The sequence below is a fragment of the Pelmatolapia mariae genome, linkage group LG18 (assembly GCF_036321145.2).
Source record: "Pelmatolapia mariae isolate MD_Pm_ZW linkage group LG18, Pm_UMD_F_2, whole genome shotgun sequence".
NCBI classification, from domain to species: Eukaryota; Metazoa; Chordata; class Actinopteri; order Cichliformes; family Cichlidae; genus Pelmatolapia; species Pelmatolapia mariae.
In genome coordinates this window covers 7,926,001-7,940,580 of record NC_086243.1, presented here as the reverse complement: position 1 = coordinate 7,940,580, position 14,580 = coordinate 7,926,001, and the positions used below count along the sequence as shown (strand labels likewise).

General features: G+C 41.9%; 1 protein-coding gene across 1 annotated transcript; it reads left to right on the top strand.

Annotated features, from left to right (window-relative positions):
* Positions 1-11,784: 11,784 nt before the first annotated feature.
* On the top strand, positions 11,785-13,892 carry LOC134617099 (caspase-8-like). The gene is made up of 6 exons (XM_063462277.1): positions 11,785-11,857; positions 11,989-12,332; positions 12,435-12,451; positions 12,581-12,683; positions 12,789-13,338; positions 13,427-13,892. Exons 2-6 carry the CDS (start codon positions 11,996-11,998, stop codon positions 13,572-13,574), a joined length of 1,155 nt encoding a protein of 384 aa, XP_063318347.1. The 5' UTR covers positions 11,785-11,857; positions 11,989-11,995; the 3' UTR covers positions 13,575-13,892.
* The last annotated feature ends 688 nt before the right edge of the window (positions 13,893-14,580 follow it).

Sequence of the window (14,580 nt, the reverse complement as noted above, 5' to 3'; positions counted from 1 at the left end):
CACTTATTCAAGTGGATCAGCAGAAGGTGACTCTGTGTGAAAGCAGAAAAGTGTGATCAGAGGATTTCAGAGAATGTATTTATTTTTGAACAAAACATTGTTTTGCCATTTTGGCTGGTAATTGCAAATGTAAGTCAGTCCTCACAGACTAATGTTAAAATGTCCAACACCACAGTAGGAATAAACATGTTTACAGCCTTGGTATTTATAACCAGTTTCATTTCCCATAACAAGGCCAGTTGTAAATGGGTTAGAGCAGGGGTCTCAAACTTAAATGAGCTGGCCAGACACGTGGCAGCTCATTAAATAATTTAATTATTTTTTGCTTTTTAAAGAACTTATTTTAACATTGCACTCAACAACAAACAAATCCTCTCTAACAAAAAAAATGTAACTTCAAGGGCCAAACTCCATTATATTTTTTTCACGTCAATATACGGGTCGCTAGTTTGAGACCCCTGGGTTAGAGGAAAATATCATCAACTAAATAACTCAAGTCACTTTTGGCACAACACGTGTACATGAAATTATACGTAATCACAGGGTACTTGTGATCTAACAGTGTAATTATTTTATAGAATCCTGCAAAAAACTGACTTATTACAGAAATTACACATAATTACAGGCTACTTGTGCCTTAGCTGCGGGTGCTACAGTGTAATTGCCTGCAAAATGCATGTAAAGGGTACTTGCACCTTTGTCCTAGGGCTGGGTATCATCACTGATTTCTAGGATCGATTCAATTCCAATTCATAAGGTCCTGATTCGATTCCATTCGATTTGAATCAGGGAAATTTTGCCTCAGACAGTCATAAATATTATAATTCTGATCATTTATCAGTATATATCCGTATTTTCATATCTATAAAAAGAAAGCTGACAGTTGTGAGACTTCATCAGAGGTTTAAGCATCACAGCAGATGCCTTTGTGTCAAAGTAACTGAGGATAAAACACAGAAAAACATGAAGGAGATTTTCCTGGCCTGGGTTTTTATAGCAGATAACCAGCTTAAAAATATTCTGCAGTAGAACGAAAACTAAGGAAAACCATGAATCAACATATAAACAATAGCTACATGAAGTGTAATTTCATCGTGGTGGAAGCAAAACAGCAAGAGGGGACGATGTTTATGTGAAGCAAAATGTGGATCTTCTTTTACTGCTGGTTCAGTCAGTTTTGGTTGGAGAGAGACAAAACCCGCTTCTTTAAAATCTAGAGCAAGAGGGACTTAAACACAAAGCGCGGACGCGCAGACACATCAGAATCTGTGAGCTGTCGGTTTTCAGCCCTGACGGCGTGTCTGTGTCCATGCTGTCGAGTGAGAAAGCCGACATCTCACTGGTCTCACGTCTTTGTGCAGAATCCGTGTACCTGCTCTCATTTACTATTTTAGCTGTTTGGTGGTTATCGAAATTTTGTGAGGTTTAACCTGAAATTCTGGCGTTTCGGACAAAATAAATTTATATTTAAAAATCAGGATTCAGGATTTGAATGAATCGATATCGTGTTATTCAATCTAGAATCGATTTTATTTGGAAAATCAATAATGAAAACCTACCCCTACTTAGTCCCTCCATAACATGTACCCTAGAAAGTAAACGGTATTGTTTCATTGATTCCTTTAAAAACCTTTCTCTCCCTGTGAAATACAGCAGCTGGACCTTTAGCTAGGAACACTGAAAAAAAAACTGCACACAAACAGTTCGTGTGTTTGCTGATGTTTGTTGAGCTGATAGAAATGTTGCATTTGAAATTACCTGACACTTCAAAAAATCTCACTCCCCTTACGCTCGCTGGTCTTCTGCAGGGCTGGCTAGATGCTGAAGTACCGCAAACATAAGCCACAAGTAATACTAATAATTGTTGTGTCCTGTAATGTTATATATCAAACTACACCAGTAGAGGGTGGCGTCGTTAAAAAGTAGAAGTATAATCCTGTCCAGGAAGTTTATGAGCTGCGTTCATTAAAAGTCACTTGTTCCTTGCTGATGATAAATAAATAAAAAGGCCCACTTAAACCCCTGACTATGGCACATGTGTTTGCATCTGGTGATTAATACACGAGCAGGACTGCCTTTCATGTGTTTCTCGCAGTGACGAAATAATGACTCCATTCAAAAACGTCAAACCGAAAGTAACGAGCCTGTTTTGAAAATGAAAAATGAAAAGGAAAAAACCTACTCAAGTGAAGTAGATGTAAATTTAAAACTCTACTTAGTACAAAATATTTGTCTTTACTGCCCACCTCTGCTGTTGTCCACGTCCAGGTTAATGCATGCACTGTTGCTACTTCCGCTGAAGTGTAATCACAAGTGAAACTCAGATTTGCTGTGTTGTACATTCTTCTAGAGCCAAACCACACCTACAAATATACATTGCAACACGTTCTCACTCCTAACTCATCAAATGTTAGTAATAGAACGAGTGCTAATATAACAGCTTTAAGATGCATTTGTAGATATTATTACGTATTTTACCGTTATATGGTGCTAACTTAAAGTTACGGTGTAAACGTTACTTATATTGCAATAAGGCTGTACTGTTTAAACGATTTTAGGACAGAAATATTAGCCTCTGTGATGAAGTAATGAGTTACTACTTAATAAAGTTTCCAGTAAAGTGATTAATCGCAGTCACAGATTGACAGTAAATATCCCGATTAGCTTCAATGCATCTATAAAAAATATGTGCAAGTTTCAGTGCTTTGTTTACATTGTATGATACTTATACAGACTCAGAGTCAGTGTAAAATACAATCCTAGCTGTCTGAACAAAGTCTGCCTCATTTAATCCCGCATGACAAACCTCAGGATGCAGGTTTATTGAGCCTCTTTCCTGCTGGCACACCTGTCACATCGGAGAGTCAGCTAGAAACTTACAGTAACGTGGACATCATGCAAAGACTGCCAGACTCTGTAATACTGTAATCTGTAATAAACAGTGATGGGAATAACGGCGTTACAAGTAACGGCGTTACTTTTTTCAGTAACGAGTAATCTAACTAATTACTATTCCTATCGTTACAACGCCGTTACAGTTACTAACAAGGAAACGCGATCCGTTACTATTTTTCAACAAACAGACGGCTGAAGCTGTGTTCAGCTTACCGCATCTTATATCAGTAGCACGGAAGTAGCTGACTACGTAAGTAATCTGGAGCTTTAAGCAGCTGCGCGCTCCCGCGGACGCGAAAATCACGATCACTGTCTAGCACAACACCTGGAGCTAAGGGGGCAAAACAGTCGCATGAGTGCTGCTGTTTGACTGAGGAAGAATAAAGTAGTCGTGGTAAGCTAATCACATGACCACTTAAAGACAAAGCAACAAGGTGATATATACCAGTTTTTAAATTGTGTTGATAGGCCACGTAAAACCAGAGTCATGATAAACAATATATAGCGGCGTTTTTTCCTCAATAGTTTCGTCACGTTTACTAAGGACAGCGCTAGCAAGCACTCTCTGCTTATGACCAAAACAAAACAAAAAAACAGCGGAAGTTTTAGGAGTGACGGCGAGAGAGAGAGAGAGAGAGAGCAGAAAAAGAGAGAGAGCGAGTTTTGAGATGTGAGAGATTTGTGACGTTTAGCGTGTTTGGAGTGTGTAGTTAATGTGTTGTCTTGTGTAGTTAGTGTGTAGTGTTGGGGATAGTTTTGCGTTGTGTGTCAGAACAATGAGGTGACTGCTGTCTCCAGGTAGAAACAGGAGTGATACACCTGCTGCTGTCAGACCTGCAGGTATCAGGCTGTGATGTTCTCCTTTATAGTGGACAGAAATATTTGGAGTGGCACAAATCATTTGTGTGGCATCTTATTGAATGCAGAACAGCTGATTGTTCTGTAAATAGTTTGAAATGGTTATTTAAAAAAAGGGTAAAAGTAAACTTGTGCACAGGATTTTAAAATTGACAATTAATATTTGCATTTAAAGTTATGAAATATGATTCATTAAAGACAGCTTAATGATGAATCACACTTAATAACAAAGTTGCACTGCATTACTGAGTCCTAAAACTCACTGGGCTACATACCAAACTGCACCACTGTGGAATACTGTCGAAGAATAATGCTGTCCAGGAATAAGATGGCTAACTGATACTGACACACATGTAAGCTGTGCTACATTCAACTATGTGCTGCGTTCATTAAAAGTCACTTGTTCTTTGCTGATGACTTCATTATCAGCCACCATTGCAATAATAAATAAATAAAAACGCGGGCCCACTTTAACCCCTGGCTATGGCACACGATTTTGCCTTTCATGTCTTTTTATATCTCCTGGTGATGAATACACGAGCAGGACTGCCTTTCACGTGTTTCTGCTTAGGCTCAAGTTTTTATGTTTGGAGGCTCCCAGTGACGAAATACAACAAATAATGGCAGTTTCTCAATTCTCTCGCAAGTCCGGACTTCGTACATTCACACGGGAGTCCTGACTTCCCGAGGACGGCAGTGTACTTGATGACATCTCCGGTCCGGAGTTTTTACTGCGTTACCTTCTTAATGTAACTGTGATTAATATTTGCAATGGAAATTACACATGAAATGAAAAAAATGCACATGATGTAGAATGTTTATTTTTAAGAAAAAAATTTTTTTTAAGTATCTTAAACACTTTGGCAAAATTCGCTTTTTACGTATCATCTGTTTTCATAATGTCTAATAAGTTTTCACAGCTAAGATGGCGCCGAGTATGGCAGCCTCGTCGCGAGCTCCCCCAAGCAACAGCTGTTTTTTGTGTTTAATTTTACTTTTCCTTTATTTTTTCACGAGTAGCACATGTCTCCTTGTGTACGACCGACAAACCTTACTGGACATAAAAGACGGACTTTCTCATCACTTTCCGGAGTTCAAGTTTTGCAACACGGACCCTCCGTTTGCAGACCCCCCATTCATCTCACCTGAGACGCCTTTGTTCTGGGCCTGTGGAGGCCGCAAACGCCGACGCAGAGGGAGAAGATCTGGCGTTCTGGTTCGACTGAGACGGCGCACTAACAGACCACCGTTACCCAGTTTATTACTGGCTAATGTGCAGTCTCTGGAGAACAAGCTGTGCGAGCTTCGGGCACGGATCTCATTCCAGCGAGAGATGCGGGACTGCTGCGTGATCTGCCTCACAGAAACCTGGCTATCGGACAAGATACCGGACTCCACAATACAACTACCGGGGTTCTCTGTGCACCGCGCGGACAGGTCACAGGAGCTTACTGGGAAAAGCAGAGGCGGTGGTGTATGTTTCATGATCAACAACAGCTGGTGTGATTATGTGAACGTGCACCCGGTCAAATCTTTCTGCTCACCGGACCTGGAGTACCTGATGGTTAAGTGCCGGCCATTCTGGCTACCGAGGGAATTCACAGCAGTGATTATTACGGCGGTTTACATTCCCCCACAAGCCGACACTGACCGAGCACTCAGGGAACTGTACAGCGCGATCAGCAGTGAGGAAACCGCACACCCAGAGGCGGCGTTTATCACGACCGGGGACTTTAATAAGGGTAACCTGAAGAAAGTTTCACCAAAACTCCACCAACACATCCATTTCAACACTCGTGGAGACCGGCTTCTTGACCACTGCTACACCTCTTTCCGGGATGCGTACAAAGCCCTCCCCCGCGCACCATTCGGCCAATCAGATCACCGCTCCATCCTGCTCCTGCCCGCCTACAGGCAGAAGCTGAAACAGGAAGCTCCAACCCTGAGGGCGGTGCATCGTTGGTCGGACCAATCGGAGTCTATGCTGCGGGACTGTTTTGATCACGCGGACTGGGAAATGTTTCACGTGGCTGCTAATGACATTGATGAGTACACAGACTCAGTCTGCGGATTTATCAGAAAATGCGTGGAAGATGTCGTCCCATCCAGAACAGTTAAATCCTTCCCAAATCAAAAACCCTGGATTAACGGAGATGTTCGCACGGCGCTGGCGGCACGGAGCACCGCTTTTGCCTCCGCGAACACATCGGACTACAAACACGCACATTACCAACTCCGGAAGACGATCAAAGCAGCCAAACGTGAGTACAGGGACAGGGTGGAGCAACAGTTTGACAACCCTCGGAGTATGTGGCAGGGACTAAACACGATCACAGACTTTAGAGGGAAAACCAGCACACCGCAGACCACGGCCTCTCTGTGTGAGGATCTAAACGTATTCTACGCTAGATTCGACACAGCGAACACCACGAGACCGGACAGTGCGCGCACCGCGGATGACGTCAGTGCGCACACTGTGTCTGAGGAGGATGTGCGGAAGTGCTTCAGGAGGGTGAACGCACGCAAAGCTACTGGTCCGGACGGGATTCCCGGCCGCGTCCTCAAGTCATGCGCGGCTCAGCTGGCTGGAGTGTTTACACACATCTTCAACCTTTCCCTCTCTCTGTCTGTAGTCCCAGCCTGCTTCAAAATGGCCACCATCGTCCCTGTACCCAAATCCTCCACCATCTCCTCATTGAACGACTGGCGACCTGTAGCCCTGACCCCCATCGTGAGCAAATGCTTCGAGAAGCTGGTCAGGGACTTCATCTGCTCTGCACTACCCGACTCACTGGACCCTCTACAGTTCGCATACCGCCACAACAGGTCCACTGATGATGCCATAGCCCTGACACTCCATGCTGCCCTGTCACACCTGGAGAAGAGAGACACGTATGTGAGAATGCTGTTTGTAGATTACAGCTCAGCATTCAACACCATCGTTCCCTCGAAGCTGGACAGGAAACTGCAGGATCTAGGACTGAGCAGCTCCCTCTGCAGCTGGATCCTTAACTTCCTGTCTGACAGACGCCAAGTGGTCAGACTGGGCAGCACCACCTCATCCCCCATCACACTGAACACTGGTGCTCCACAGGGGTGTGTACTGAGCCCTCTCCTGTACTCACTCTACACCTACGACTGCACGGCCACTAGAAACTCCAACATCATTGTGAAGTTTGCGGACGACACTACAGTGGTGGGTCTTATCACCAACGGTGATGAGACGGCCTACAGGGAGGAGGTCAGCGCCCTGACCCACTGGTGTCAAGACAACCATCTCACCCTCAACGTCGCAAAGACAAAGGAGTTGATAGTGGACTTCCGGAGGTGCAGAGAAGTACACACCCCCATCACCATCAACGGCGCCGCTGTGGAGAGAGTGAGCAGCTTCCGCTTCCTTGGTGTACATCTGGCTGAGGATCTTACGTGGTCAGTACACATAAACAAAACAGTGAAGAAGGCGCAGCAGCGCCTCTTCTTTCTCAGGAGACTGAAAAGATTTGGCATGAGCCCCCGCATCCTCAGGACCTTCTATCGCTGCGCCATTGAGAGCATCCTCACTGGATGCATCACCACCTGGTACGGCAACAGCACCGCTTACAACCGCAAAGCTCTCCAGAGAGTAGTGCGGTGTGCTGAACGGATAATTGGAGGTGAGCTTCCCTCCCTCCAAGACATCTACAGGAAGCGGTGCCTGAGGAAAGCGGGGAGGATCATCAAGGACTCCAGTCACCCCAGCCATAAACTGTTCAGACTACTACCATCAGGAAGGAGGTTCTGCAGCATCCGGTCCCGTACCAGCAGACTGAGAGACAGCTTTTTCCATCAGGCCATCAGACTGCTGAACACTTCATAGACACCTCATCTTCACTACTGGAACTTCAACATTATGCACTCCATACTGTACATTAATGCCACTGTCAACTACCGACCTCTGTATATTTTATATATCTTATTTTATTGTTTACTCTATTTCATTTGTAAAATATGTATATACACACTCACATACACACACACACACACACACACACACACGTAGAGAAACATATTTAGTATACACATCCAGTAATGCATATACTCTTATATATTGTACATATATTTATTACTTTCAGATTTAGCCATTCTTATATTTTGCTTTTTTTTACGTTATTGTATTTTTGCACAACTCTGTTGCTTGTGAAGCTCGCACACAAGAATTTCACTCACTGTACCAGTGTACCTGCACATGTGACGTGACAATAAAAGTGATTTGATTTGATTTGAGCTTCATACGGTTAAGCAAAACCACTACATGACAGAAACACAAGCTTAATCTCTCTATTAATATATATGCCTGAATAAAAACAAACAGGTGAGATGTTAGAATGCTTTTATTTTCATTTTAATTGACACTCAAAACTTACAATACACAACTGCTGGGGTTTTGAAGAGAACTGAACAATTGTCACAATACGGCTGTGTGCAGGCAAGAGTAGGACCCAAACGCAAACTCACTTTTAACAGGACGAAACTTCCAGCAGAACCAGACTCAGGGAGGGGCGGGGCCATCTGCTGCAACCAGTTGGGGTGAGGGAAGGAAGACAGGATAAAAAACATGCTGTGGAAGAGAGCCGGAGATTAATAACAAGTATGATTCAATGCAGAGAGGTCTATTAACACATAGTGAGTGAGAAATGTGACTGAGGAACAGATACTCAGTGCATCATGGTAATCCTATATGCCTTAGCAAAAAGGAAAAAAATTTTTCCTTACATAATTCCACTTGTTTTGTGACATAAAATAACTAACCTCCATCCTCAGATTATCAGTGTGTGGGAATGGGGCAATGGGAGTGGAACACCTGAGCCTGAGACAGCAGGTTGGCAAATATGTGGTTTATTTTACACATATACAAAGGGTCTGCCTTCACCAAATAAATTATCATGGTAAATACTAGTGATGGGTAGATGAGGCCTCGTGAAGCGTTTCAGCACATTCCCCAAACTGTATCGATACTGTGTCGACACAGTGTTGCTGTTCTGCTCCATTCTGACACCTGCTGGACCTTAAATATCATTGCAGGCAGCTTACTTGAGACTCACAACAGACACTGATTCAATGACCTAGTCATACTTGTATTCACTGTAAGGTATTGTACTTTCCATGGAATCATTTTATATCTTTTACATCGCAAATATTGTAGACATCTTTAAATATATTTTGAATGACATTAAGCGAAAATTAAAATGAAAGTATTGTGAATGTAATATTACCCATTTAAATGTAATTGACTCAGAGTTTATTATAAATTTCTATTCAGAAAAATAAGTTTATCCAATGTTTTTGCATTCAGTCTATTGTGTTTTTTTGACACCATTTCCCCAGCTTTGGAAAAAACACGCTCACAGGGCACAGATGAAGCTGGGGTACACAAAACTGTAAAGCCAGGTGGAAAAGGTTCAGATAAGATGTCTTCCTATTCCCCCAGTACGTTAAAGGATCCTCTGATCTTGGAATGTTCCTCTCCGACACTCTCCACAATGCTAAGGGGTTGGCAGTCCTTTATAATAAAATTCAGGACTGCCTGGTCAAAAATAGTCTTCTTAGATGCTTAATTTCAAAATAATAAAAACACATATTAATAAAAAAAAATGATGATAAAGCTGTTCAGTGTCAATATAGGCCTACCTGTGTTCATTCTCAGTGTGTTTGTCTCCTCATTTTCATGTTTGGCTCTGTAATACCTAAACACTGAGGAGGTGCTTTTGTTTGTGTAAGAAGCTCAGCAGAACAGATGTGACATTTAACCTGCATAAAATGAAATAAATAATTTACACTGCAAGTCACATTGCTGTTTTTCCTATTCTGATAGACTACACTGAAACAAAGACAGACAAACAGTTACCTTATTTGCAGTTAAAAGATCAAACTGATCCCACACAGCAGAAACGTTTCTTTTTCTTTCGGGCTCCATTTTGTTATGGAGAGATATGTATATTTTTTTTTATCTTTGCGAGAGTAATTTTGTGTTTTTTTGGTGGCGACTCATTCCGTTTGCAGATGCGGATGCGGTACCTTTTAAACACAGTTTGGCACGTTGGCAATGAGCGATACAGCGGCTGTATCGATCACGTGACTTTTTCTCAAAGCGACGCACGCACCGATACAGGTTTCGCTCTGTGAGCTTGATACATGCGTCGGTGCATCAGTGTTGCTCAGTGTTGGGCAAGTTACTTTGAAAAAGTAATTCAATTATAGTTACTAGTTACTTCTTCAAAAAAGTAACTGAGTTAGTAACTGAGTTACAATATTCTAAAAGTAATTAATTACTTGAAAAGTAACTATTGCATTACTTTAAAAAAAGTTTAACCCTCTGGGGTCCAGGGTATAATTGTCCATTTTAACTACTTTTGATTTTCCCTCCACATTTTACCTTTAAAAACTATTTACTTTGCCTTGTTTGGTATCATCCTTTTCAGCACAACCTCACGTGTCTGAATTTACAGTCATGTTTTCATTTTGACTGTATTAACACAATTGATCTAAAATCAGACAAAAACCATAAAATCAGAGTAGAAAAAGTTATATTTTTTACTGTAACAACCACAAACATCTTTAATGAATCATATTTCATAACTTTAAATGCAAATATTAATTGTCAATTTTAAAATCCTGTGCACAAGTTTACTTTTACCCTTTTTTTAAATAACCATTTCAAACTATTTACAGAACAATCAGCTGTTCTGCATTCAATAAGATGCCACACAAATGATTTGTGCCACTCCAAATATTTCTGTCCACTATAAAGGAGAACATCACAGCCTGATACCTGCAGGTCTGACAGCAGCAGGTGTATCACTCCTTTTTCTACCTGGAGACAGCAGTCACCTCATTGTTCTGACACACAACACAAAACTATCCACAACACTACACACTAACTACACAAGACAACACATTAACTACACACTCCAAACACGCTAAACGTCACAAATCTCTCACATCTCAAAACTCGCTCTCTCTCTTTTTCTGCTCTCTCTCTCTCTCTCTCGCCGTCACTCCTAAAACTTCCGCTGTTTTTTTGTTTTGTTTTGGTCATAAGCAGAGAGTGCTTGCTAGCGCTGTCCTTAGTAAACGTGACGAAACTATTGAGGAAAAAACGCCGCTATATATTGTTTATCATGACTCTGGTTTTACGTGGCCTATCAACACAATTTATAAACTGGTATATATCACCTTGTTGCTTTGTCTTTAAGTGGTGTGATTGGCTTACCACAACTACTTTATTCTTCCTCAGTCAAACAGCAGCACTCATGCGACTGTTTTGCCCCCTTAGCTCCAGGTGTTGTGCTAGACAGTGATCGTGATTTTCGCGTCCGCGGGAGCGCGCAGCTGCTTAAAGCTGTAGCGTCCAGATTACTTACAGCTACTTCCGTGCTACTGATATAAGATGCAGTAAGCTGAACACAGCTTCAACCGTCTGTTTGTTGAAAAATAGTAACGGACCACGTTTCCTTGTTAGTAACTGTAACGGCGTTGTAACGATAGGAATAGTAATTAGTTAGATTACTCGTTACTGAAAAAAAGAAACGCCGTTAGTAACGCCGTTACTTGTAACGCCGTTATTCCCATCACTGGTGTTGCTGAACCCATCACTAGTAAATACAATGCGCTCCTTAAATTTTTTTTCTTAAAATGCAGCTTTTATGTCTTTTAATCATGATTTACAATGTACAATTGTACATGGGCGTGCACGCACACACACACACACACACACACACATACACACGGATAAATTCACTGTGAGATCTTTACAAAATATGTTATGTTTGTATAATAATACTGTGCGTTTTTGCATCAGCGTGGAGAATTTGTGGGGAATACTCTCTGCTGCGACAGAGGGGTGCTGCAGCACAGCTTCTTCTCAGTGCTACACCACAGGCTGTAAACCTGTTATTCCTGCTGTCCACAAGTAGAGGGCGTTATTGTACAGCGTGTAGTCGTTATTGGAGGATCTGAGAGTCACTTCCGATTTTGTTCTCAGAAGGCGGGATAGTTTCGTGTTGGATGTTATTTGAAAGAAGAAGCGCGGTCTCGTTTTCAAGAAGATAAGGAGTTCCAGCTGACCGTAAGAGAATTACGTTTTATGTCATGTAATTTAGTGTGCAGTTATTAGTACGATAGTAAGTTGTAGTTAAACCACTTCCTTCTCATAGACAGTAGTGTTTAGGATCAGCTCTGACTCTTTCCTTTGCGCAGGTTCAGCATGTCGGCCCAAAATGCAATAACGAGCAATAAAACAGCCATTCATGAGATTCTGTCCGGAGACTTCAGGCTAATTCTCAACAAAGTGCATGAGAATAAGCTGATCACTCAGCGGGAGTACAACAATCTTAAAAGTATCAACAACGCAAATGTGGAGGCACACGTCATTGAGCTCGTGGATAAGATCATGAATAAAGGAGAAGAAAAATGCAAAGACTTCCTGAACCTCCTGCAAACCGATGGCGCCATTAAAGAAACTTTCCCTCAGCTGGCGTGTTTACAACTGAGTTGTACCCCCCTTTTATCCGAGCCTGTCCAAGTGTCTTCATGTCAGCAAGGTAACACACACACGTAACACTGTATAGAAACACTGTGTCTACTGTTGTGTTTGGTTGTTTAACTCAGTTTTATTGTCCTTCCCTCAAATGTTCTGCCACAAGATGGGAATATGTCAAAGGTGAGATGCAGATGCTGAAACAGCCTCCTACACTTATATGTGACATCGCTTGAGACAGATATGTAGATGAAATTCTGTGGTTACGCAGCCTGCAGTAACACATGTAAAGTGTTGGTGTCCACTCTTTAGGATGTTTATCAAATCATCAGCCGGCCCATCGGCCTCTGTGTGATCATAAACAATGAGAACTTCTTGGATGGGTCACAGAGAAGAGGAACAGATAAAGATGCCCGTAAGTTTCAGAGGTGCTTTTTTGTTTGTTTTGTTTTTCTGTTTTGTTTTTTGTTTTTATGTTAGTATCTTTTTGCTTAAATATTTTTCTCTGATTTTTTTGCAGAAAGCTTGGCAGAGGTGTTCAGGTGGCTGGGCTTCAGAGTGCTGATGTGTAAAGACCTGACCAAGGATCAGATGGATCAGGCACTCACGTGTGTCGCTTCCCTAGCAGACAAGTCTCAGCTGCAGAAGTTCAACTTTAAAGAGTGGAATGGCAGCAGCTTTGTTGATCCTCAGCAGGTTCTTGAGCACGGTGATGCTTTCATCTGCTCTATTCTGAGTCACGGAAAAAAGGGTGTAGTTTTGGGAGCTGACAGGAACCCGCTCCCCATTAAAGAAATTACCAGAAAGTTCAGGGGGTGTGACCAGTCAGTCCTCACCGGCAAGCCCAAAGTGTTCCTGATCCAGGCCTGCCAAGGAAGTAAGATACAGCGTGGAGTGCAGTTGAACGATATGGAGATTGATGATGATACTTCACCATTGACGATCCCTGAGGAAGCTGATGTTCTGGTTGCCATGGCCACCGTTGAAGATCATGCTGCACTTAGACATATATTCGATGGAAGCTGGTTCGTTCAGTCTCTTTGTGAGCAGCTGAAGGAGCGCTGTCCCAGGTAATTGTTTTAAAATCACCAAACACATTTGCACACTGACCCTGACAGTGATAGCAACATGTTTTTGTATCTCTATAAATGCTCTTAGGGGCGAGGACATCGTCTCCATCCTCCACTATGTGAACGATGATGTAGCACATAGAGAGGGCTCCTCGTTGCCTGGTGTAGCCAAGCAGATGCCTGAAGTGAGATTCACCCTGAGAAAGAAACTTGTACTGCAACCTCAGCGCAGCTGAAGTCATCATGGAAACACAGCACACCTTACTGTGCAACTAGGGATGTATGATTAACTCAGAGTTACTTATTATCTTTCTTAAAATGTTTCCTTTATATTTTCCATCTTTCTTTCATCATTTTAAATATTTTATTTTTCTGAATCTGAATCTCGCATTGAGGTGTTGCATTTTATACTGTCACAGTTTTATATCAAAGAATAAATCTCAGACTGGGAACGCAAATGGGGAGAAAAATGTTTTTATTCTTGTTGGGAGGTTTTTACATGTGCTGTAGTAAAGCTTCACGGGTGCTTTTCCTAAACTGAGCCTTTACGTTCTTAAACCTAGTAACATTACTTAATCAATCAAAATCAAAATTTAAATTATTTTCAAACAACAAATCTCACAACACTCTCTTGATAGTAACAATAAAAATGTTACATTTAACTTGTTATAATGTCTTTTAATTCTGTCAGAATACATCATTTTGCTTCAGAACTGTTTGACTTGATTTCTCTCTCCACAAATCCTGAAAGATTACCATGGCTACTATATATGGTTGAAAGAAACATGTTCCAGCAAAACCCTTTTTCAAAAATGTTGTTTATTTTCTTCTGTCCCTCATTTTATTTTTTGGTTTTGTTTTTTCATTTGGATCTCTGAACTTTAAAACTGTTAGATGAAGGGAAATACTTGATTAAAAACAGAAGGTGATGTTCAGAGAAGGACATCCCAGAGTTTGAGTAGTCTGTGGCTGTGTCCCAATTCAGGGTATGCACGCTTGAAGTACGCACACTACGCACACTACGCGTACTACGGACGGTGCGTACTATAAGTACGGGAAGTGTGGAAGTGAGAGGCTTGTGAAATGGGACGGTCTAGCTTTCGTCGCGCTGTTCAGGTTGCCTAGCAACCATGATACTAACCGCGAGAAACGTGTCATACAGCAGTGTGTGACAGAAATGAAGGAGAAAAAATGTTCTGTTGGTCCTTCATTTTTGTCATGACATCACTTTGATTAGTTGAG